The sequence below is a fragment of the Castor canadensis genome, chromosome 2 (assembly GCF_047511655.1).
Source record: "Castor canadensis chromosome 2, mCasCan1.hap1v2, whole genome shotgun sequence".
NCBI classification, from domain to species: Eukaryota; Metazoa; Chordata; class Mammalia; order Rodentia; family Castoridae; genus Castor; species Castor canadensis.
The window spans coordinates 75,890,830-75,917,535 of record NC_133387.1 but is presented as its reverse complement, the minus strand read 5'-3'; the positions used below and the strand labels follow the sequence as shown (position 1 = coordinate 75,917,535).

At 34.1% G+C, this 26,706-nt stretch overlaps 1 protein-coding gene across 7 annotated transcripts in view; it reads left to right on the top strand.

Annotated features, from left to right (window-relative positions):
* Nucleotides 1–26,706, top strand: part of Agmo (alkylglycerol monooxygenase) — a 345,305-nt gene that overhangs the window by 106,258 nt on the left and 212,341 nt on the right. For all 7 annotated transcript variants that reach the window (XR_012445222.1, XM_074065070.1, XM_074065069.1 and 4 more), the window contains exons 4-5: nt 4,400–4,503; nt 19,088–19,183. Coding sequence is in view for 6 of the 7 variants with exons in the window: in XM_074065070.1 (XP_073921171.1) it covers nt 4,400–4,503; nt 19,088–19,183 (200 nt within the window). In the remaining variant the exon portion in view is untranslated. The remainder of the gene's footprint in view (nt 1–4,399; nt 4,504–19,087; nt 19,184–26,706) is intronic.

Below are 26,706 nucleotides of genomic sequence, written 5' to 3'. Positions count from 1 at the left end.
ACTTTACTTTTTCATAAGATAATGTAAAAAGTGGAAACTTGAGCTATACAATGGGAGGAAAATATGTAAATAACATCTAATAAAGAACTTGTATGCAGAAGACATAAAGATATCATGGAGGAAACAACCCAATTAAAATATGGGCTCAAATTTTAAGTAGATACTTCAGAAAGAAGATATATAGAAGGCAAATAACACGTGGATCATTAGCCATTAGAGCAGTGCAATTTAACATTTCAGTGTGATAACACAACATATTACAATAACTGTCAAATAAATAAAAATAAAATGAGTGATCTCAAGTGCTCCCTTAGGTGTAAAACAACTTGTACTCTATGCTCACACACTGCTGATGCTAATGCAAAATTGCAGAAGCATACTGGAAAACACTTTGACAGTTTGTTAAGAAGCTAAAAATAAGCACACTACACAGCTCAGCAATCCCACTCCTGGGTTTTCAACCAAGTGAAATGGAGATTTCTAATCACAGAAAACCCCTGTGATTATGTTCATAGAAGCTTTATTTGTAATTTTCAAAATGGAAGCAAATGCTGTTAGAATGAAAAATAAGGAAAAAGAGAATAAACCTCTGATACTGAATATTATTCAGAAACGTGACAGCACAAACTACTAATAAACACAGCAAAATGGAGGAATCTCTAACACCATATGCTCAACTTTAAAAGCCACAGTCAAAGGGTTAAATACTGTATGATTCCATTTGTATGACATTCTCAAAAGACAGCACTTTTAAGGAAAGAAAACATATCAGTGGATTCTGTGAACTGAGAATGACAGGAAGTTGATAACTATATTGATTATCTATTGATTTATAACAAATTAGTAGCTTAAAATAAAAAGCATTTATAATCTCATCATATCTGTACGTCAGAAATCAGGCCAAGGCTGAGATGAATGCCTCTAGCTCTTGGTCTTTCATAAGGTTGAGGTAAAGCAATTCAGCTGTTTGCAGGCTGCAGTGCAATCTGAGAGCTCAACTGGAGAGGGTTTGCTTGCAAACTCACTTGGTAGGACTCATTTCCTCCTGGCATTTGGACTGGGCAACTTAGTACCTTGCTGGTTGGTTAGTCAGACACTTCTCTCAATTCCCTGCCATATGTACTTCTCCAAAGATCAGATCACATCATAGTAACTGGCTTTCCTCAGACCAAGCACTGGAGAGTATGGGAGGCAATAACTGAGGCCAAGCTACTGTTTTTGTGTTACCTAATATCAAGAATAACAACCTATCAGATTCCCACAATTCTATTCCCTAGAAAGTAATTGCTAAATCCAGCTCACACCCAATGGAGGAGAAGGATTATAAAAGCCATGAACATCAGTGGTCAGGAATCTTTGGGAACCACCCCCCACTCAGCTCTCTGAACCTCAAAGATGGGTTTGTCCCACACTCAAAAGACATTCAGTTTTCCGTAGGTCCTCAAAGTTTCATCCCATTACATAATCAGGTCAAAGTTCATGTTATTATCTGAGTCATGGGCCATCTTAGAGTTTTCCCACTTCAACCCCAAAGGAGGGTGAGAACCTTTTGGGGGTGATGAAGCTGATCTCTGTCGCAGTGATTGTATACCTACATACATTTGTTTGTTAAAAAATTTTAGAACTGAATATTTTAAAAGATAGATTTTACTATAACTTATACTTTTATTCTCAAGAATATAACACACTCAACATTGCATTAAATTTTGTCCAAATGAGCAGAATAATTGAGTAAGTATTAATAAAATATATTTATTCAAATCTATACTTTGGTACTAGAAAGCAGCACAATTGTTTCCAATTGTGTTACAGAAAAGCTGAAATAACATGTCATAGGCATACATAGCCTATAATTTGCTTAATGAAAACCCAAAATATTATGATTGAACAGATTATGTTATTATATTAAGCTTTTTATAAAAAGAAGCTTACTCTGAATAATACTTTTTTTCCTCAATATTTGTTTTCATTGCTTTGAATAGACAATTTATTCACTCAAGTATTAGGGAAGCTGAACATATAAATGTCATAATTTTGCCTTTTCTCATTTCATTCACAAGAGAACTATTGGAATAATTTTCTGTAAAGTGCATTTCTATAGCAACTTTTGAAAATAATTTACTTCCAATAAGCTGAATATAGACTGTGAAAAAAAAATTCTAGTTTTCCAGCTTGTGAAAAAAAATTCTAGCTTGTTTTTCCTGTTTCTGAAAGTGACAGAGGTAAGGCAGTAGGATCCTGTTTCTGTACCCTGTTTATACAGCTGTACTTCATTGAATGAGGGCTTGTGTTACACACAGTTTGTGATAGGAAGTAAATGCTTTTAAAACAACTAAAGAGACAGGTCTTTAACCTCCACCTTTGTGGATCCTTTGTTCCACTATTAGCTTCTGTGGAGGTTATAAGGAAGTAACTCCAATGTATTAGGCTAATTTAACCTCATCTGATTAGCTCATCCTTTTGTGAATTCAGTTTTAGATGAATTCTAAAAATCAAATTCTGAAAGGTCCAAGAAACAGAAAATATGTTGATTTGTAATAAAGGCTTATAAGTAATAGGTTCTGAAATGATGAATAATGAGTTTGTTATAAAGAGAAAATGGTGTTTAGATTATTTCAAGGGCTCAATCTGTAAATAGCTTACATACTTAGGAGGTTCATCAAATTTTATTACCTCTTAAATGACTTCTACACAACATCTGAAGATATAAAGTCCCATATCTTATGTATACTCTTACATATAGTTATGTATACTAATATGTAAGGCAGAGATTACGGTTCTAATAAAAGATTTCAAAGACTATTCTTGAGTAGTTTTAGAAGTCATTGTAATGAAATAATCTTCATTAGTATAAAACCAATTTCCTTAATCACTGGCTGCAAATATAGTGTCATTATTAGACATGATTAAAATGATTAAAGCATTAACCAGTCAAGATCAGTTACCTATCAGATAAATTACCTTTCAGATATTGGGCAATGAAAATACTTTTGTCTCTTGAAAATATAAGACTTTATTAGCAGTGATGTCTGATACAATTGTCTATTCAGAATCTTGATCAAAATATCATTCTTTTTATATCTATGAGCTATCACCTTTTTGCTATGACACATCTGCTTTGCAAATTTTGTTTAGTAACTCCCTACATAGATTGTTCAGGGAAGTTTTCATTTAATAAAGTATCACCAATAAGTCTACTTGTATATCTATATATATATACATATTAGCTATATCATACAAAATACTTACATCTAACAAATAATTCTGCCATATGCCAGGTGCTTTCACTTTTAGTCTATGGCCACTGCAAAGACTGATAACCTGCAAGAAAAATAACACTGCAAGGACCAATTTTCATTCTTAGGTTCATTATTCAATTCCCATGCATCCAGCCTAAAAACTTTGATTGCTAGTCTATACAAGCCAGGACACAATGATCATCTCACATGATTAACTTTATCTTTCTGGATTTGTAGCAAAAGACTAAATATAAGTTAGTGTAACTAAGAATATATAAATGTTTTTAACTGAGTAGAATGTAATATGGCATTTTCATCTGTGATTTTGTTAGGTGATGAAATATATCAACAAAAGAGAACATGGGTAGAATACAGTTACTTGCTTTCTCTGGTTCTATTGACCTAGAGAGTTATTCTAGAGTCATAGTTTTTATTATTGTTTGTGTGTGTATGAATCACAAAGCATAATAAGGGCAATCTGAGAAATTCTTAATGAAAATAAAAAACATCCTTTTCTTTCTTTATTATGAGGACAAATAGCAACTATATAGGCAACTTAAGAAATAATATAGTATCATAGTAAGGTATGAAAAGAATCATACTAATGATTCATTAATATATTTCTATAAAATAAAAATAAAGTCTTAAGTTCCAGGACCAAATATGACCATATTTTTCTTCTTATTCCAACCATCAGGAAAAAATATTATGTAATAGTTCATTCCAAAATTTATGTAGCAATTTCCCCCATCAGAGAATTTTTCTTTAATTAGAAATATGTTATCACATAGTGAAAAATCATCACCATCAAATGACTGCATTGTTACATTACCAGTTAGCTTTTATGATCTGTCATATTGTAAATGTTAGCAAAGTGTAAATTTTAAAAGTCATGTCATTTCACTGGTAGCATTTAATTATGTCATGTATACTATACATATTTATGGGCTGTGCCACAATTTTTATTTATTTATAATTTGTATACTGTCTGGTTCCAAAAATTACTCGAGGCATCTTATTTTAATTACAATTATATTGCTAGTTTTTTCAAGATGTTCCAGACTTTTCATCCTCACTCAACAGAGCACAATGTATAAACTGAAAATGGAAGTTGCTTTGTTCTTATTCTCATGGCTCATTTCAAATTACGTGTTTTGCAGAAGTTAATATTATGTGGGCTGGACACCAAACACACCACAGTTCTGAAGACTATAACTTATCCACAGCATTGAGACAATCTGTCATCCAGATATATACTTCCTGGGTAAGTTTTATGAAATTGAATGAATGTGATACTGTAATTTGTTTTACAAGTCTCAACTGTTCCTATTTCCTTCTAGTAAACTTATAGGAGGTGTTTACGAAAATGACTTTTTCTCCTCTGGAAGGCCGGACATGAAAATATTTCTTTCCACCAGACACACACGAGCAAATAGTCTTTTCCAATAGTAGTATTTTTTTTGGCCTATAAACTCACCTTGAGGTATACAGCAGTGTGAGAAAGTGGCTGGCTACATTTTTAATCTAATCTCAACTAGGAGGGTGACATATAAATAATGTATCTCAATTCAAATATATGCAGGTTTCATTAGAAATGTTTAAAAGCAATTTTAAAAGATCAATTTCCATTTTTGCATGCTAAGTTAAATCTACTTGAATGTCTTGATTATTAAATTTTTAATTAAAAATAATTGTATATATGTTTACAGGGTACAATGTTATGTTTTGCTGTCTCATGCATTGTGGAATGATCAAAGCAAGGTAATTGGCATATCAGTCACCACAAAGATTTATCATTTCCTTGTGGTGAGAACATTTGAAACCATCTCTTACTGATATTTTTAAGACATACAATATGCTGCAAAACAGAACAAAAGAAATTATGTCTTTTATTTAACTGTACACCCCCAGACTAACACCCCTCTCTCCCACATAACTCTGGCAACCACTAATCTACTTTTCTATTTGTATGAATTCAACTTTTTAGCTCCAACATGTAAGTGGGATCATAAGTGTTGGTACCTCTGGGACTAGCTTATTTCACTTAACACAATGTCCTCTAGAATCATCCATATTGTCACAAATAGCAGAATCCCCTATTTTTTAAAGCTGAATAGTATTTCACTATATATATATTCACATCTACATATACAACACATTTTTAAGATCCACTCATCCATTTGTGGTCACTTAGATTGTTTCCACATCTTAGCTTTTGTGAATAATGCTGAAACACATGTGCAAGTACAGACATATCTTTGGCACAAAAATTTCAATTACCTTGGATATAGGACCTGTAGTAGAATTGCTACATATAGTAGTTCTGTTTTTAGATTTTTGAGAAACGTCCACATTGTTTTTCAAAATGGCTACAGAATACAGATATATACTACCACCAACAGTGCATAAGTGTTTCCTCTTCTCTGCATCCTTACCAACACTTGTTAATTTAACAGATGTGAGGTGATTTCTTATCATGGTTTTAATTTACATATCTCTGATGATTAGAGATGCTGAGCATTTTTAATCTGTTTTCCATTTGAATTTCTTCTTTTGAAAAAATGTTTATTTAAATCATTTTCTCATTTTAATAGGGTTTTTTGTTTTCTTGTTATTTGATAACTTGGGTGCCTGTATATTTTAGATATTATCCCTTTACCTAGCATATACTTTGCAAATAATTTTTCTCACTGTGTTTTTTTAACTCTGTTATTTCCTATGTGTGCAAAACCCTTTCAGTTTGATGGAATCTCCTTTCCCTATTTTTCTTTTTGTTGCCTGGGTGTTTGGGATCTTATGCAAAAAATCACTACCAGACCAACATGACACAACTTGCCCCGTGGTTTCTTCTGTTGATTTTTATGGTTTCTGGTCTTATTTTTAAGTCTCTAACCCATTTTGGGTTGATGCATAAGAGTCCATTTTCACTTTTCTGTGACAATGTTGATCAAATACTTAGAAAATAATAATGATTCCACCAAAAAAAATAAGAGCTGATAAAATCAATAAAGTTACTGAATACAAGGTGAGTTAAACTATGGTATGTTGTAAGAACTTTTGTAAATGTCACAGTGTACCCCCAGTACAACAATAATATGATTAAAAAATTAACTTTAAAAAGTCAGAAGCATTTCTACTCACCAACAATGATCGGTGCAAAAATAATTAAGAAAATAATCCTACCTAGCTACTAGTAGGCAGAGATCAGGAGGATCATGGTTTGAAGCCAGCCCAGGCAAACAGTTCATGAGAACCTTTCTTGAAAATTGCCAATACAAAACAGGGATAGTGGAGTGGCTCAAGTGGTAGAGAACCTGCCTAGCAAGCTTGTGATCCCGAGTTCAAGCCCCAGGACTGCAAAAAAATAGAAGAAAGAAAACAAAAACAATCCTATTTACAGTACCATAAAAATAAACAACCTATTTAGGAGTAAATTTAACCAAGAAAGTGAAAGATCTTCATATAGAAAACTATAAAACCTTGATGAAAATAATTAAAGATGACACAAATAAATGAAAAAATATCCTTGCTTATGAATTAAAAGAGTTAATATTGTTACAATTTTCACACTCTTCAAATTGACCTACAGTCAATATAAAAATTCCAGGGTCTTTTTCATAGGCAAAAAAAGCAATCCTAAAATTCATATGGAACCACAAAATACTTTAAATAGTCAAAGCAATCTTGATCCAAAAGAACACAGCTAAAGGGATCATGCTAGTGACTTTCAAAATATATTATGAAGATATAGTCATCAAAATGCCAAAGTAATAGCATAAAGCAGACATATTGACCAAAAATTAGAATGGAGAGCCCAGAAACACGTTCACACATCTATGAGTCAATTGTCTTTCCATAAAGATACCAAGCGTGCATGTCAGGGAAATTACAGTATCCTTTGCTTCTTTAAAAAATGTTATTATATCAATTTGTATGATGCTTGCTATGACTTGGATATGGTACTAGTGTATCCTCCTAGTTTCATACGTTGGAATCTTGGCTCAGATGATGGCAGTATTGGGGGCACTGTGAAGTCTTTAGGTCAATTGGGGTGTGTCCTCAGAAGGGATTATGGAATCCCTCTGGCTCTCTGTTTGAAGATGTGATTGCTCACTACCGCATGAACTCATGTCATTGCAATCCACCATGAGCTGACACAGAAAAGGCGTAACCTCACCAGAGCCTGTACTATACTGTTTGGATTTTCAGTATCCAAAACTGTGAACTAAATAAACCTTTTCTTTGTAAGTTAGCTTCCCTTGAGTATTTCCTTATAGTGATAGAAGTGGGCAAATACAATGCTTACTAAAATTTGGCTCTAGAATATCCTCACACAAGGAATTGGCAGGAAAATGACTACCGGAAATATCCTTTGGTTCCAAGGTTCTTCTGACTTACTGGACAATCCTAATCTACTCAATAACATCCTTTTCTGCAAACACATTTGCTTAGCTCTTCTGGGTTATCAAAATATGATAGTGAAATGCCTGTTGACAATGAGCTGGAAAATCAGTCATTGATGTGCAAAATCACTATTGATTTATACTTAATATTGGGCAAAGTCAATAAACTTTAGTATCTATAAATTACAATGAATGAATTGAACATTTGTATGGGTCTATTTAGTTTGCAAAACACTTGATGGTATTTATAGAGTACTTTTTATATGCCAGATCCTATTCTAAGACCTCTTTGTATATGGACTCATTTGATGTTCACAAGCACCTTGATAAGCAGGAACTATTATAATGTTCATTTTAAAATGATAGAATTGAGTCTGTAGTGAAGTAACACAACTAGTAAAGAGAGGTGTAGACTTAAACTCATGTAGGGCCTCTGACCTTACCACTAAATTCTCTTTGTCCATACTTCTCCTCAGGATTGTTTTTCACTTATATATCTCTTTTGACCATCACAAATAAACTCATGGTTCTCTAGGTCAAAGACTATTATTATCAGGGAATGGAAGATCAAGGAGATTAACTGCACAGCTAATAAGTGGAAAAGCCAAGTACTAGAAACCAGATGCCTCATAATTCATAGATAAACATACTTGCATCAGTACTAACCCAAACAGCAGCAAAGGCAAAACAAATCTATAAGCCTGTAATGGTTCTAATACCTTTGCTGGAATTGAGCTTAAAGTAAATCTAATCCTAACCACATCATACCACAGACCTATGTTAGAGCTTGTATTTGTTTTCGGGGGCTGCTGTAACAAAATATTACAAATTGGTTGACTTAGAAAAACAGAAATTTGTTGCCTCACAGTTCTAGAAGCCAAAAGTCAAAGTCAAGGTATAGCCAAGGCAGTGTTCCCTTGGAATGCACTAGAGAAAGATCAGTTCTGGTCTTCTCTAGTTTCTGGGCAAGCTTATGACAGAATATCTATAATATCCACATGGCATTGTTGCTGATTCTTTGTTGAAATTTATCTTTTTGAAGTAGGGACCTAGTTGTGTTAAATGATGAGCCCATCCTACCTCAGTAAATCCACATCCTAAGTACAACTGAAACAGCCCTAGTTCCAGACAAGGTAACATCCTGGGGTAAGGAGAACACAATAGTATCTGCAACATAGTCCTCAACAGTATATAGAGAAAGGAAATTAATATACATTTGTTGAGTTCCTATAACTGGTGCTGGAACTTTGGATTATTAAACACAGAAGAAAACACTGCTTACTTTACAGCTGCAGAGCTTAAGACTGAACTAAGTCTACAAAGTGGCTAATGAAGAGAAGGAAGTCACCTGGGATGGATACTGGGACACTGTGCACCCTTCCTTCTTAAGCAAGAAAGGACAAACTTTTTGTCATATTGGCTGAATATATGGCTGATTAAAATAACATCAACATTCTTTACTCATTCCTGACTTACACAATTCTTTTTCCTTAAGGATGACTCAAATCTTCATAGCCTGCATTTTGGGATAGAAAGCCCCCCAAAACGTATGTAGCTATATTTGAAGTTGCTCCAAGGAACTCAGTGCAGATAGTGAATTAATTGCCTAAAGAATTATCAAAGGAAATTTTTATCAGAGTATTATATATTTTAGAGTTAGAAGGAATCTTGGAGATGACATATCTTTTTTTCAGATTACAGAAATGTATCTCAGAAAAGTTCACCATTTGTACAGTATTGAGCATTCCTGTGTTAGAACTCCTGTCCAGACACCTGATCCCAGTTTATTGTAATCTCCATCCTGGTTTCCCTTGGGTCATTCCCTCTATTAAATCAATGAATACAAAGTTACAGATCAGTGAAAATCTGAATGAAATCCAGGCTCACATCTATCTTTTTCTTTTTTTTTTTGGCAGTACTGGGATTTGAACTCAGGGCCTCATGCTTACTAGGCAGGCACTCTACCACTTGAAACACTCTGCCTGCCACACCTATCTTATTGCCAGAAAAACATTTGCTTACAATCCATTTCACTTCGTCATGAACACAAAATGTGAGGAAAAAGGAAAGGACCATTGGGAATGCATCACAATTAATTTTGGAAGGAGGAATGGAGGCACTTACCCAATGAGAAATGAGAGGTAGAGGCTGTCAGTCTGCTTGGATTCTTGACCAGCATTTCTATGTCCCTTAAATGATAGGAGGGAAAGTTTAAGACTCTCTGATAACTTATGTTCTGTAATAGGTCTTTCAAAACATTCAAGTCAAAGAGCAGTCTTTGGGTCTCTTTATTTTCTGAGTCATTTGTAAGATTCTCCTCATCAACCCTGTAACATAAGTCTTATAGTTTGGCAGTTACCAAGGTAACAATATATTTTAGAACAAATAATAAGTGGGTCATGTCTTTGAAAAGAAAATTGATATGTGAAATGCAGGTAAAAATTAAGCTTACAGTGTGTTTCTTCCATATTATCATGAAAATTAGAGTGTCAGACTTGTCATGTAAAGTAATCAAAGAATTCAATTTTGTAGAATTTCTAACAATACTATTTGCATTTTAAGACAATTTTAAGCTTAATATTACCTACCTAAAAAGAACTGCAATTTATAGAGTGCTATTTAAAGTTCCATTTTATTTATTGTCAACTGCGATATGTGGTTTTGTCCACTACTTTAATCTTTCATTACATATCTTAATATAATGCTTTAAGGTAAAAGGACAGATTGTTAGAGGAGCACAGGAGCCAACCAGAAAGAGTCCCAATGGCAAAAATCTGGAGAAGTAATTGAACAACAAAATAGATAATGTAGTATGGATCATAAACCAAGTTATGAAATAAATACCTTTGAAACCAGAACATATACATATAGGTAAATGATTGAAGAAATAAGATTGGGACAGATAAATGGGAGATGCATTCTCTTCAGGAATTTCATATAACATATGTAAAATACTGCTACTCTCCTCCCCTTTGAGTGTGGGCTGGGTGAGGAAATGACCAACTGTAGACAGAAGGAAATGTTAACTTTGATCCTAGATCAAAGTTATTATCAGCAGTGATAGGTCATGGTGATACCATGAACACTTGGTAAGATATGGTAGAATGGTCCTTCAGCCCTGTGGTCTTCATTCCACAAAAACAATCGAACTATGTGCCAAACCCAAATTGAGGGAATTTTACAAAATAATTAGCCAGTACTCTTTCAAACTGCAAATGTTGTAAAGCACAAGGATATTTCAGAAAATGTCACAGATTGGAAGAGGATAAAAGATATAAAGACTAAATGAGCATTTCATCATATATGGAATCCAAAACATGGAAAAGACATTAGGAAAAACAAACAAAAAACCCAAAAACCCAGTGAAATCTAAGTAAGTATGGAGTTTAATTTATACTAAAATATCAACATGGATTTCTTAGAGGGGCAAATGCAACATGGAAATATTAGTAATAGAAGAAATAAGATGAAGGATTCAGAAAACTCACTGTGCTACCTTTGCAACTCTTCTGTTATAAATATATCTATCAAATTATGATCACATAAATACCTTATTTGAAAGCACGCCTACATGTACATAGATACATTTTCATACTCAGAGTCACTATATCTACTCTCATCAACAATGTACCTGTTTTCCTGATATTCCTAGATTATAATATGTAACAAAGTATCAGTCAATACTATTTTTAATTGGCCATTATTCTAAAGAAATTCTTCATTTTTCTATTCTTTTTCATTTCTATACTTTTTCCTGTCTTTCCCTTTCCCTTTCCCTCCCCTTTCCTTCGCTTTTCCTCCCTCCCTTTCCTTCCCATCTCCTCCCTTTCCTTTCCTTTTCCTTTCCTTGTGTTTTTGCCTGGTACCAGCCTCAGACTGCAGATCCTCTTACCTATGCCAGCCAAGTAGCTGGCTTTACACCACTAAGCCTGGTTTGTTGATTTTTCCCCAGGCTGCCTAGGGCCACAATCCTCCCAATCTCAGTCTCTGCCTCCTGAGTAGCTGGAATTACAGGCATGAGCCATCACACTCAGCTTTCATTTTTCCATTCTTAATCTTCCAATCTAAAATCCTCTGTAACCTTTCCAAATACCACTCTGCTCAAGCTAAACCCCTCTTTAGTTTTGAGGAAAAATATGATAGACTCCTATGACGTGCAGGAGTTAAAACTGGTCCTACTTCTCTCTCTCTCTCTCTCTCTCATATTTCAAGTTCCACATACTCTGCTGTCATCCCTTCTATACATTAAAAAATTGATATTCTACTTTCTCAGTATCTTATGCTATAATGCCTTAATACCTCATTGTCACAGTCTGGAAAATTATCTTCCCTTTACTTTTGATTGGCATATCTTTGAGAGTTAGCTCATTCATCTCCTCTCGTCCAGATAGGTGCCTTCTTAACTTTGTCCATTTCTATGTTTTGCTATTATTGTTTTATTTTTCCTTTTAATTTTTATCTCAAAAGCCCTTGCATGTATAATATTTATTATCTTTCATGATAGCCTATAAGCTGTAAGAGAAATGAGTCAAATCTATTTTCACCCTACACCTAGTATATATAAAGAGGCTGGCACACAGCCAAAGCTTCATAAATACACGTGACATAAATGAATGGAATTAAAGCTTTGTAGTTTTCAAAACAAATGTGGCAATGGAAATTTTACTAAGTAAACTAGAGGATAAGGCCAGTGTCAAACTGGTAAAGACACAAACGTGAAATAGTTTAAGTAGTTTAAATCTGTCATTTAAAATCAATCATTTTTATTTATTAGACCTTCCAAAAATTATATAATAGAATATATGATAAAATTTCTTTACTTTTTCCTATAAAATATACTTATTTTAACACATTTGTCTTGCATATGTAGCTAGTATTGAATGGGAAATAATAGCTATCTTCCTTCAAGGAGCTATTTCTCTCTATTCCATAGTAAATTAATGATCAATACACTTAGTTTAAATGAGTAGGTTAAGTATTATTTTTAGCTTTGTCGCATCTCTTGGTCATTAAAATTGTTTTGTTCTTTGGCTGGTATTGATATTAAATTTTATAAGAATTAGTAAAATGTGATTATAACATATTAACAATTTAAGGAGAGGTAAATTTTACCCACTATCATAAATCAGAAATAACACCAAATTGTGAAAGCTTTTATTAAAATCCACATTATTCTGTTAGAAAATCCATATTATTTTAAGCATAATAATTTCAAAAATATTTTTATTACATTTCTGAATTAGAAAAAATAATTGACTTATATTGAACCTGGATCCTGGGTCTAGTTCAGTTGTTGGCTAGCTTTGCCATTCTGTAGCTGTCAATGTTTGAGTCTTACTAACTTTGTACAGGAGGTAGGGTTCTTCATATTTCCTCTGCCTTTGCTTATGGTTATTTTGAAAATCACCTTAAATAATGAGGGTGGAAATTCTTTGAAATATATCAAGTGTATTTCTCATGTGTGATACTGTTTTTATATTACATATAATACTGCAGAGAAACCCCTGTGAAATCTCAGATCTTTTTTATTACATAGTACTCTCAGCCAAACTACATAAGCAAAGACTGTTTTTCAGTGTGGAAGCTGGAGTTCCATAAAGACAAATGTGAACAAATAAAGATATAAGAAACTAACAACTTTGATGTAATGCATTCAAATGCCTTGGGAATAACATTCCCATAACTCTCTGTCACGAAAGGAAAGCATGCCTTGCGCCCCCATGAAGTAAAGAAACAAAGCTTCTCTCACAGTCTTGCCTCAGCACTCCAAGGCATCCTTCACTACCCTCAACACCATTCAAAGATGGCTAAATAAATGAAGCTATTTGCTGCTTTCAGTCTTTACCAACGTCGAGCCTCAAATCTAGCATACATCAGGAAAATGGAAACGCTGTAGTTTGCAAAGTCAGCATGAAATTTAGTAAAAAAAAAAGTTCTCTGATTTTTTTCAACTATTTACAATTTACTGAATTCTTTAGCAAATATTTGTTCAGTACTTACTTTGTAACAGGTACTGTTATAAACGCGTCATAGATATTAATTCATTTACTCCTTACTGATTATCCCATGAATTGGGTGTTATCAATGTCCTATAGGGTAAGGAACTGAGGATTTTTAATGTCTTTCTTTACAGAAATCTGATATTCATTTGTAGTCCTTACAATAAAGGATAAACAAGTAAAAATGAAGTCAGGAGTTGTGCATGGAGTCTCATCTTATTGTCACTTTTTAAAAATGTACAACTGGCTAAAGTACTCTCATCCTTTATATGCTATAGATCTTTTTGAAGAAGTGTACCCACTGGTCTTGTTCATATATGTTCTTGACTGGCAGGTCTCAGCATGATAGCAGAGGTTGGGGGTGTAGAAATAGGTGAGCTTGTGTTCTCAAGGTGAAGGCTTTCCTTGGGGGAGTCAGACAAGTAGGGAGTCAGACAAGTAGGCAGCCATTGTTAGAAGTGATTAGGCTGCTGAGAACTGCTGTGAGTCACAGGGAAATTCACAGAGGACTCATGCTTGAGCCAAATCTGTAAGAAGAATAACATTTTGCAGAGGACAAGGTTGTAAATGGAGTGTTATGAAGAAAGACAATATCTGTAAGAACACAAAAGTACGGAAAAATGTGGTGAGTTTAAGGAATGGCAAGTAGAATGTGTGGTGTGTGTGTGTGTATGTATTTCCTGAAGACTCCTGGAACAAAGTAGAAAACTGGGTGGTTCAGAGCAAAACGTATTGTCTTAACAGTTCTGGAGGACTCAGGTCTGAAATCAAGCTGTCAGCAGGGCTAGATCCTTCTAAGGGCAAGAAAAGAGAATTGGTTTCATCTTCTCACCTAGATTCTGGTGGTTTGTAGGGAATATTTGACATTCTTTGTCTTGTAGCTATATCACTGTATTTTCAATTATCTTCACTTGTATTCTCCCATGTGCATGTTGGTCTTTACATTGCCATTTTTCATAAGGACACAAGTTACATTGTAGTAGTGCCCAGTCTACTTAACTCATTTTAACTTGATGACCTCTGTAAAGACACTTTTTCCAAGTAAGGTCACATCCTGATGTACTAGATGCTAAAGCCTTTCATATGCTTTTGGGAGAATGTAATTCTACTCATAATAGTATGTCATGTCTGCTAGTATGCAGTAAGTAAAGAGTAAGAGATAGGGATGGGACTACAAAAATAGGTCCAGTTTACTTAAGATATTGATTTTCTTAGAAAAATAAGTATTCATTCAAACATGAAGTTTAAATATGTTTCAAGTGTGGATATCCATATTCTCTGTCTGTAAATAGAAGTTGGGTTTTTTTCTCCTTTTTTTTCATTACCAATCATAGACTTAAGGAATATGAAGCATACTCTTTTATTCTTCAAACTTTAGTACCTCAATTCTGAGGGAAAACTAAAATCTTTATTTTTGTCTAAGCAATATTATTTTAAAAACTTGAGACTCCTAGAAATAAAGACATTAGGGAAGTTTATTAAGATATTTATAACTCTTAAAGTAGAATAGACAATAAATTTTGGAGCTAAAGAGTACAATTTTTCATTTATTTTAAAATGATTACACACTTCAACGATTTTGTTCAGAAGTTTAGCAGCTGACACCTCTCCTCTTCCAAGTCCCGCTTTTCTTCCCAGTTTGTCATCTCTTCCCAGGTTTATTTCCTACATCAGGCAACCTAAGGTGGTTGGTTTCTATGACTCTGGCAAACCCGAAGCCATGACCTCTGTAAGGTCTGACTTGAAATCCCCAACGCCTGAAAAATGACTCCACCTTCTCCATCTCCAGGATGCTGAATGTTGGGACATCCTTCAGCATGGCTGGGCAATTTGGTTCTTCTCTAAGTAGGGCTTTCCAGATAAAGCTGAGCCCTCAGCACTGCTCGGTAGACTACAAATTTGAGACTTCTCTATTTTTCCCTCTCTGTGTTAGAGAAGTTTAGAATTTCACAGTCTTTTCAACTTAGCTTCTCTGTTACTGCCTCATGAGCGTATATGCAACTTCACAGAGTCAGATTCAATGGCTCAAGTCTGTAATCCCATATACTAGGGAGGCCAGTCTGGGAAGATAAAGTTTATGAGATCCTATTTCAACCAATAAAAGCTGGGTGTGTTGGCGTATGCTGTCATTCCAGCTACATGGAAAACATAAATAGGAAAATCAAGGTCCAGGCTGGTCCGGGTAAAAACTGGAAACCCTGTTTGAAACATAACTACAGTAAAAGGGATTGGTATTATCGCTTATGTGGTAGATCACTTGCTTAGAAAGTGCATAGGCCCTGAATTCAATCCCCAGTACTGTCAAAAAAAAAAAAAAGTAAAACTTAACAGAAAATTGTGTTTTGCCTCTCTCTACTTCTTCTTTTGTCTCTAATTAAGATTTATAAATTCACAGGTGAATGTGCTTTCTTACCTCTGGAACATACTCCTCTAGAGAAAATATTCACTTCTCTTCAGCAAGTCTAATCTTTAGGATGGTGACATTGATCTGGTCTTATTTCCTTTCTTGGATCTTGTCCAACCAGGTACTCTAACATAACTCTTTTCATCTCATCTTGCTCCTTCCAACATGTGTATATTCATGTCTCTCAAACTTAAAATAAATCACATAAAAATAAACAAACAAAATCTCCCTCACCAATAGTTCTATTAGAGGAACACCTCCAGATGCCTCCTTTCTTGCTTTGCGATGCCAATTTACTCAACCCCTGCTTGCATCACTCACTTGTAAAACAATAAAATCTGCTTTCTATCTGCTAAGATAAGACCACCTGTGTCTTATGGTTATTATTTCCTTGCACAGCTTTAGGTTATTTCTCAGTTTTATGGTACTATTTTAAGATTTCTAGTAAGAGTTCTCTCAAAAGATAATAAAATAATCAGTGTAATTGAAGGCTAACAAGTCTTGGAGTCAGAATGATGTGGACGTGAATGCATGGTAAAAGTGGAAATATTTGGGGAAAAGTACTAAAAGTTACAGAGCATGAGAAAGGAGAAATTTCTTCAGCCGTGTTAGTACATTTAAGGATTTATGATAGATGTGCCAATTAAGTTGGTTTTAAAGACTACAAAAGATTTGGAAATGGCAGCATTGGAAGTAGAAAATAAGGTAAGTGGACTGTGGATGTGCAGCAATGGTAGAGTATTTGCTTAGCATCCACAAGGCCAAGGGTTTGATTCCCAGTGCTGCAAATGGAAAAAAAATTAAGAATTCTCATATCTGGACCACATTTACTAAGCTGCTTTAAATTATAAAAATTACTAAGGCTCCTTTTGTATCATTATGTTAATCACAAAGAATGAGCACACGTGATTCATGTGGATTATTCCCTGACCTGTAGCTCTACTTCTTATTTAAAATGAGAATTTTTGGTGAAGTACATGCTTGTAATCCCAGGACTCAGAAAACTGAGACAGGAGGATGGCAAGTTTGATGCCAGCCTAAGCTACATAAGATCCTATCTCAAAAAATTCAAGGGCCAAGGATGGAGCCCTGAGATAGAGTGTTTGCCTTACTCCCTCAAGGCCTTGGGTTTAATTCTAGCACCACAAGAAAAAAGGACATGGAATTCATGATGTTTTCATTTTTCTAATAGTTAGATCATGCTTATATTTATTGCTTTGTAAGATTAGGAAATTGTTTCATAGAATGAGTTTTTAGGAAATGTAAGCCTATGGGAAATCCAACAAAAAAGTATCCTGTGGGCTGATGGACATTCACTCATATTAAATTCACATTAAAAGGGTTACAAGTCCTTTTAGAAACTTCCCTGTTTAACCCACTTCTTAGCACAGAACCACCTTTTCCATAATAGCTATTATTATCTCAAGGGACTATTTCTACAAGCTTTGGGAAATTCTACTGAACTATAAATATTTATTTTCCAGTGCTTATTAATTAAGCTTCCAAAATAAGCTGTTTTACATTTTTCCTCACATCTCCAAGAGGAGGTTTCAAAATGTCCCTTAATTTGAGCCTGCTCTCCTAGGCTACTTCTGGGTTGTAAATATTTGTCCTTGATTGATTGTGCTACTACATCACAAAAATTAAATCATAGTGTCATAGACGTTTCAAAATCAAAAAGGTGACCAGATTCAGATGGCTTTCTTCAACATTATCTTGAGTCCTGGAGCAGTTTAAGAACTTTGTGAATATTACACAGGAGACTGTACTGGAAGCATGACTGAAAAGCTTAGTTAATTAATTAGCATTGCCAGGGTTTAAGCTCAGGGCCTCCCTCTACCACATGAGCCACACTTTCAGCCCTTTTTTGCTTTTAGATTATTTTTCAGATAGAGTCTCATGATTTTGCTTAGTGCTGGATCCCCCTTCCTATGTCTCTGGAGTAGCTGGGATTGCAGGAATGGATCCCAGAATATCTCTTGAATAAGAATATCATATTCTTTTCTCACTCATTAATCTAACGCATTGCTTAATAATCCACTTATAAATAATAAAACTAACATGTTTTATGATGCCAGTTGATATTCTTCATGATTTCAGTTTAGAAACAGAAAGAAAAGTTTATGTAAAAGTCACTACAAATGCATAGTCACTACTAAACATCTAGGAAATGACATTTTTTGCCTGAGAATGCAAAGTTTTAAACTAATAATTAAATTATAACATTGAGAAGAAATGTTTCTAAAATACCAAGACTTTTAGAAGTATGAACTCTATAAAATCAGAAATGTGAACTGAAAGTAAGATTCTTTTAATTCTTATTTGGTTGTTTGACTTTTCATTTAATAAAATGTTTCCTTTCAACATGAAACCACTCTGGGGGATCAAAGTCATTAAGAGAACACAGCAGATCGTGCTCATGAGTTGATTCTAAGCAGTTCTGTGGTTTAAGCAAAAGTTGTTTTCGCAAAGCAGAGGCATTTCTGTCTGTTAGGAAATATGGACCTTCATAATTTGTTTCCACTGTGGCACTACATTGTTTCACTTACTTTAATAACTTAAAAATTAGGAGATATGGTTCCTTTAATCAACAATATTAAAACAAATTTAAAATGGAAAGATATGTTCTACCATTCCTTTATTTGAAATTATTTTCTTTTGTTACAATCTCATCTTATTAAAAATGGCAGATCATAATGCAGAATTGGGGAGTTGTGAGGGTACAAATGCACATGCTTCTACACTTTATTTCAGTAAGGAATACAAGAACTCACTTTACTCCTAGGAAATACATCAATTCTTTCAAAATTAAGTAAATAATTTATAACATATGATATTCTAACCAGACAATATTAAAATTTAAAATTTTAGTGGACTTAACTCCAACAAGTCTGCAACCTTGTCACCATGTGAAAAATTAATGTTACAAAGTCAAGTATGTTAACATATATAGAATAAAGTATATTTGCTGATGAAATTTCATTAATGATGCTTTATGTTGAGAAATCATGTGTCAATTAATTAAATTTTTTTATCTTAAAGATTTTCTACTCTCCCCTGGCCCTCTTCATACCACCTTCAGTGTATGCTGTTCATCTGCAGTTCAATCTACTCTACCAATTTTGGATCCACACAGAGGTAGATCTTTTGTGTGTGTGTGTGTGTGTATGTGTGTGTGTGTGTGTGTGTGTGTGTGTGTGTGTTTTTAATTTTATACCTAAATAGCCTGAAGCAATGTCCTGGAAATCTACTAGCAGCTGATTTATTGTGTAAGAAAAATTTTTGTCTGCCTTCTTTAAGGAGAAACATCTGTTCATTTTTATTCCTTTTTTCTGAATATATATTGCAAAGTTTATAAGAAGCAATGAGGCCAGTTGGTCTCAATTAAATAAAAATAATTTTGAACTATTAAGTATGAAAACATTTGAATACTATATTCAATATAATATCTTCCTGTAATTATAGTTTATCAAACATTACAAACCAAGAAATGCTGAAATTAATTTCAATTTAGAGATAGAAATTTATATGTATGTATAAAACATATATACATATATGCGTATATGCATGCATATGTGTGAATAAGAATTCTTGAAAACTCCCTGAATAAAGTTTGATATTTTATAGAAATTAGGAAAATATTTTTATTGGAAATCTTTCTTTAATTATAGAGTTTAGGTTTTATTTAAAGATGTTCAATATATTGTTAAGGTTTTCTTTTCCACAAAGCTGAACAAATAGAATTACTCATTTCTTTGGGGCATTTCAAAGTGTCACACTTGAATGTCTGCAGATACATCATTAAATAGCTGTTTGGCTTATGAATTATTATGATTACCTTGTTGCTAAATATCAAAAATCGCTGATCCAGAAAATTCCTGCATATACACATGAGAACCTTTTCAAGCATTTGGTGTTTACTAAAAGCCTTTTGAAGCAACCATAGAAAGAACACTGACAGGTGTTGCAATTGGATGAACAATATCACAAATCACAGTTGCAAGAGGTGCCAAATCTTGATACAACAAAGAGGATTATTTCATTAATCTGCAGTATTTCATGCTACTGATTTGCTTGGAATACAGAGACCATTACTCTGAGTTTGGACGTACCCAGCATTATTTGAACATCTGTCATGAAATGCTATTTGTTTTATGATAGTTGACAGATATCAAAGAGTCGATACTATCACCATCTGAAAGAGCTGTTGAGGCCAATTCTGACTCTAGAGGTCAAAGACCAAATTTGTGTAACTCAGTGGAAGGAAGCTTCCTGATGATTTACATGGAGAGGTTAAAGGAGAATTACTTTTTTATAGCAGCTCTGCCCCAGGTCATGCCATGTGTTGGATCAGGTATTAGTCTGGATACAGAACAATGGTGCCTAAGTAACTTCCACCTTTTCCTCCCCAAGAGAGGAAAAGAGATCCCTGAGACAGAGTTCCACCTCTTGAAGTAAACAGGGAGTCAGGGAAAGCCAGTGGTGAGAATTATTTGTCTTAAGCTCAGAACCATTATGTGGTTTCATTTTCAGTTTAAAAGGATTATATTAGAACCTGTTGGGATGTACCTCTTACTTCTGAAGGTACTTTACTATGTATAGTTTTACAATCAAGTGACATGAGAGGCAAAATAGCACCTTTGTTCTGTACTGGGGTTTGACATTACAATCTCACACTTGCTAGACAGGTTCTCTACCACTTGAGCTATACTCAAGCCCTTTCTACTTTATTTATTTATTGGTGGTACTAAGACTTGAACTCAGAGGCTCAGGCTTGCTAGGCAGATGCTTTTACTGCTTGAGCCACTCTGCTAGCCCTTTGTATGTGTTTTTTTTTTTTTTTTCCAAGATGGGGTCTCACAATCTATTTGCCTGGGGCTGGTTTTGAACTGCATTCCTCCTGATCTCTGCCTCCTGAGTAGCTAGGATTACAGGTGTGAGCCATGATGCCTCCAGAGTAACTGGGATTATAGCCACGAACCACTATCCCTGGTCCCAAAATACATTTCGGAAGTTGTGGTTTGCATCTTCTAATTTTAAATTACATTATTAACTGCTAATACATTTCTGAGATTTTTTTCACAGCTTTGTAATTACGTTAGTGTATTACAGACAGCCTACTACCATTTGTTTCCAAGTAGTAGAATTGTTCAGGAGTGAGAATGGAGAGATTGTTAGTAGTCTAAGCTGCTTCTGGAGAGAGTAGCAAATAGGATAGGGAAGTTGAATGAGGAAAAGAACCAACTATATTTGAAAATTATTTTTAACATTTATTTCCCCTACTTTTTCAATTAAAAGTAAATACACAGCATAAAAATTTTAAAAAAAACCTAAAAACAATGGTCTTTTCACAAGACAAATATTCACATTATGGCTGAAAAAAGTGTTAGCCCCTCTAAGACAATGCCCAGTGTTTAACATCAGGCACCATAGACATGGATTTGTGAGCTGCTGACGTCACAGTGTTGGTTGGGGAGCCCTGTGGGTTCCTCAATGGAGGTTTTCACCCCAGCTGATTCACTTCTGTGGTGTCCCATAAATCTCCTCTCACGGTCAGGGTTCTCTGGTCTTCAGGAGATACTGATTTTCTAAAAGTGAAGGAGAGTTAATTTCCTTTAAACCACTCAGGATAGAAAGGAGAAAAGACAACAAAAAACATGTTTCTGAAAGGTTGACTATAAGAGAAGAAAAGAAAGTCGTTAAACAAACTAAAGTGTTATTAAATTTTTTTGTTTACTTTGGGTTATTTTAATGAAGAAGCAAAGTCAAAAGCCTCTTTTGACTTACGAAACATTTGGCTTAAAAGTGTACTCTGGAGGGAGGGGCAGGGGGCAGGGGGAGAAATGACCCAAACAATGTATGCACATGTGAATAAATGAATAAAGAAAAAAAAAGTGTACTCTGTTTTTTAATATTTATGGCTACATTTTTTTGTTTATTGATGACTGACTTAGAGTGTTTGCAACACATATTCAGTTGTACTCAGTTATTGAAAATTAACTGAATGCAATAAAATAAACTTTCAATTTAATACATGTTTTTAACTTAACTGTGGACTGGTTTGAGGCTTAGTTTTTGTATATTAGCTATGCTGGCACAGGATAATAATAACATGGCAATTTCCACCATTGAGTGATCTTAAATGTTACTATCATATCATCATTTACTATCATTCTTGAGAAAGGTTGTAACAGAAAAATAACAATATTTTGGTATTAAACAGTTGAATCAATGACTCAAGTAGTGCTAAACTGAAATCTTTAAATTATGCAAAGTATTATAAATGTAATAAATAATCTCTTTATATAGTCTTCCTCCAGGGTAAAAATAATTGTCTTTCTCATTCTCTCTAGAGATGGCCTGCTTGCAGTCTATTGAAAGTATTTTCCTTTCTTTTCCTAATAAGCTTTCCTACCACTTTCACTACATTTTCATGTCTTGCCTGAATTATTCTCACTGGATTCAAGAACTGAGGTAGATAGCTGTGCTGATTTTTTGGTGACATTTTTGGGTGACTTTCTGGTAACAAGAGTAGGTGAAAAGGTAAATATCCTTGAAGATAAGTTAATAGGAGCTATCCAATCTGAATAAGAGAGAAAGATATAAAAAATGACAGCTTTACTGATCTCTGAGACAATATAAATAGTCCAATATGCATATAATTGATGTCTTAAGAGGAGAAAAAGAAAGATACAGAAGCAACGTCAACCAAAATACTGGCCAGTTTGTTTATTCAGTTATGTATTTATTCATTTATTTATTTTTATAGTACTAGAGTTTGAATTCAGGGTCTTGCACTTGCTAGGCAGGTGCTCAACCACTTGAGCCATGCTGCCAGCCCTGGTCAGCCCAAATCTGATTTAGAAATACATAGCTGTGAACCTTAGTAAGTTTAATATAAGGAAAAGCACATACAACACATCATGGTGAAACTGATGAAACTCAAACATAAGGAGAAATATCTTATAAACATGTAGGAGAGAAAAGACACAGTACAATACAAAATAATAAGGATATCATTTAAATTATCTTGAAGCAGTAAAGGTTTAAAGACAATGTAATTACTTCTTTAAAATACAAAGAAGAATCAATAAAGAAATATAAATTAAGAATTCTATATCCAGGAAAATATTCTTCAAAAATGAAAGAAAAAAATTTAAAATGCTCAAGAAAAATAAAATCAGAAGGAATTTATTGGTACAGACATATATTAAAAAAGATAGTGAATTTCTTACATAGAAAGAATATAATACTAGAGGGAAACTTGGATTAAGAGAAAGAAAAACAGTAGTCACAGATAAATATTTGGAAAAATATGCAAGACATTATTTTATTTTTTTGATTTCCTTAAAAACCAATTGACTGGTTAAAAGTAGAATAATAAAAATTATATTCTGAGGTTTGTGCCATGTGAAGAATTAATGTATGTAAGGACACTAGCCAAAAAGCCAAAAGGCATAAATGGAATTGGAACTAGAGTCTCAGGAAACAGGCCTGACTCTGGGGGTTTGTCAGATCCCACCACTTGCCCCAAAGCAAACAAAAGTAATTATGAAAAGCTAGGAAGGGATTTTAATCAAAGTGGCCACTTAAGTAAGATGGAGCTTAAATCTTTTGGCCCATCTTTATGGTACTAACACAAGCTTTAGGTTTGAATAAAGGAAGAATTGTGACAGGGAGCAAAAGGTATTACTAATTAAGCAGTCTTGATCAATAAGTGATCTAGTGAATCATTATTTCTAGTTCTTCAGGATGGCCCTAGAGGAGTCCTTATTGCTTGAGGGGACAATCATTTCCGTAAGATGCTTGTTTCTGCTTAGGGGGTGATCACATCATGGGGTGATTTCCGTGAGGCTCTGCTAGTCCTGAATCTAAGGCAACAGCAAATGCAGGCCAGTGACTCAAGATTTTCAGTCACTTTTTTCGGAGTCAGAAACAGGACTTTCTAAAAGCTAACAAGAAAATTCCTTAGGTACTCTTATCTTTGTGCCTTCAGCCTTGAAAATGTATGAGATAGTTTCGGTACCATAAGTTTTAAGCAGACGCTACCTGAATGCTTAACACACGTAGGTGATGTGTTAAGCAGGAGTCTGATTCAAAGTAAAGGAGACAAATGCAAAATGAAGGCAGAAATGCCAGGCATTTATATGGATTTTAGTTACCTTGTGAGCTCAGCTGAAGAGCAAATTTTTTTTTGGCAAAAGCAGTTTCTAAGTATCTGTTAAAAACATTTTATGTTGCTTTGAGATCCTTACATTTCTGATAAATGGTATTTATATTAATTCAAGATGTTATTTATATTAATTCAGGATAGGATGTTTATTTGATCACTAGAACAATCAGTAATATTCAGAGAGATATACAGAGAGAGAGAGGGAGAAATGGGGGGTGGGAGCCAGTAGAGATGACTGCAACATTCTGTAACCATTTTTATCTTGTACTATAGCTCCATGCCAGAGCAATAAGCCAAGAAAAATCATCTATGACATAAATATAGGAATAAAAAAAGTAAAGCTGTTTGGTTCAAGACTGTGAATGGAAAAAATTCTAGAGAATTTGAAGCAAATGATTTTATAAACTGTACAAACAAAATTGCTGCAAAAATTTTGTAATTAATACAAAAAGGGAACTCTAATAAATCAATGAAAGGAAGTAGAAGTTAAACAATAGATCCTATCATATGGGCAATTTTTCTTCCACCAAAGGCACTGAGGCCATCCAATGGATGAAACTGCCTCCACAATAAATGATCCAGGAATTAGTGGGCATGTGCACAAAAACAATGAGTCCTGAACTCTACTAAATCCCCTGTATAAAAGTTAATTCAAGTATAACACAGACCTAAAAGTAAAAGCTAAAACTCTAAAGTCCCCCCAAAAAATCCTAAGAGGACATCTTTCTGAGTTTGTGGTAAAGGAAGAAAATAATAAATTAAAAATTGTTCAAATTTCAATGTTTATGTTCACCAAAAGTCACAGGAAAGAAAGTTAAATGGCATGGTACAAATTGAGGGAATAGTTAAAAATACATATGTATTTAAGAGTTGTTGCCGGAACCTATAAAGTATTACAAAAAATCAATCAAGCAAACAACCCAATCAACTGAACAGATAAGTCATTAAAGCAAACATATCAATGTCTAATAAATACAGGAAAAAATATTCAATACCATTAATTGTTTGGGAAATATTACTGCAAAGAAATTACACTTTGCCCACATTAGAATGGGTAAAATTAATGTTGACATCTTACTCTGATCTTTATTTCCAGCCATTTCACAATATTCCCCTATAGGAAAAGAAATGGCTACCCACGTTTCTTTCTAGAGGCGTGTTACATATATCTAAACATACAAAATATAGTTTTTCCTCTTTTTAATATGAACATTAACATATAACAGTATTACACGCCTTGATTTACTTAAGTCACGGGCTGCAGTGATGGGGTAAGGTCATGGGACTAGGGTAAGCCTACAGATTTACAAAGCACCAAATACTATTGGCTCTATCTGACCCCTAGGGTCTGGTTTACAGGCCTGGATCTTTGCTTTGTTAAGTAAAGATTTATGGTTTCAGAACTGATATTGACCCACCTTAGGGTGGGTGACTCAAAAATATCTTGTGAAAGCTCATGACCTTGGTGGACTTCTTTGATCCTAGCAGGGACTGTTCAGTGTTTTTCTCTCAGACCTTGAAGAATCCTACATTTTAGGTTTCCTTTGCATATCCCTGTTGATCATGGCTAACTGCTACTTAATACTTTCATCAAACAATCTACTCTTAAACCCATTTGATAGATTTATTTCATTAGATACTTCTAAGTTACAAAATTTCAATTTGTTGGACTGGTGTAATACCTCAAGCAGTAGGGTTCCTGTCTAGCAAGCAGCATGAGTACCTCAGTACTGTACAAAAAAACAAAAAGAATTTCAATTTGTTTATATATATATATAAGCAGTTTTCATTTCTATACTGAGATTCTGTCTCATTATTGTGATCTTTTCCTTTAAGTATTAATTACAATAATTATTTTTAAATTTATGTCTTCTGATTTCAGATCATTTTCAGATTTACTTCACTTAGCTCTTTTTAATTTTGTTTCATTTCTTGATATTGATCATATTTGTCTTGATCTTTATCTGTCTAGTAATTTATTTTTATTATATGTTAATCTCTTCATGGTACATTTATCATAGAGACTCTATATGCTGTTGCATTCATCTCACCATTCCTAGGAAGAGTGAAATGGTTAGCTATCTTGCCTGTTTTTTGGAAACTTTGATTTATACTTTGTTAGCATGTTTTTTTGCCTTTTGCCCTAAGGCATATTCCTCATCTTTGGGAATGTTGAATCATAGGGTGAGGCCTGTCTTTTATTTTGTTTTTTGTTTGATTGCTTGTATTAATGAAATGATGGAGGTAGATCAGAGGACACAAAGTCCCTCTCTCTTGGTAGAATTTTTTTTGGAGGGGTGGGACTGGAGTTTGAGCTCAGGGGTTCATACTTACAAAGCAGGCACTCGACTGCTTGAGCCACATCTCCAATCTATTTTGCTCTGGTTATTTTGAAGATGGTGTCTTGAGAACTATTTGCTCAGGCTGGCCTCAAACCTCAATCCTCCAAATCTCAGTTTCCCAAGTATCTAAGATTACAAGTTTGAAA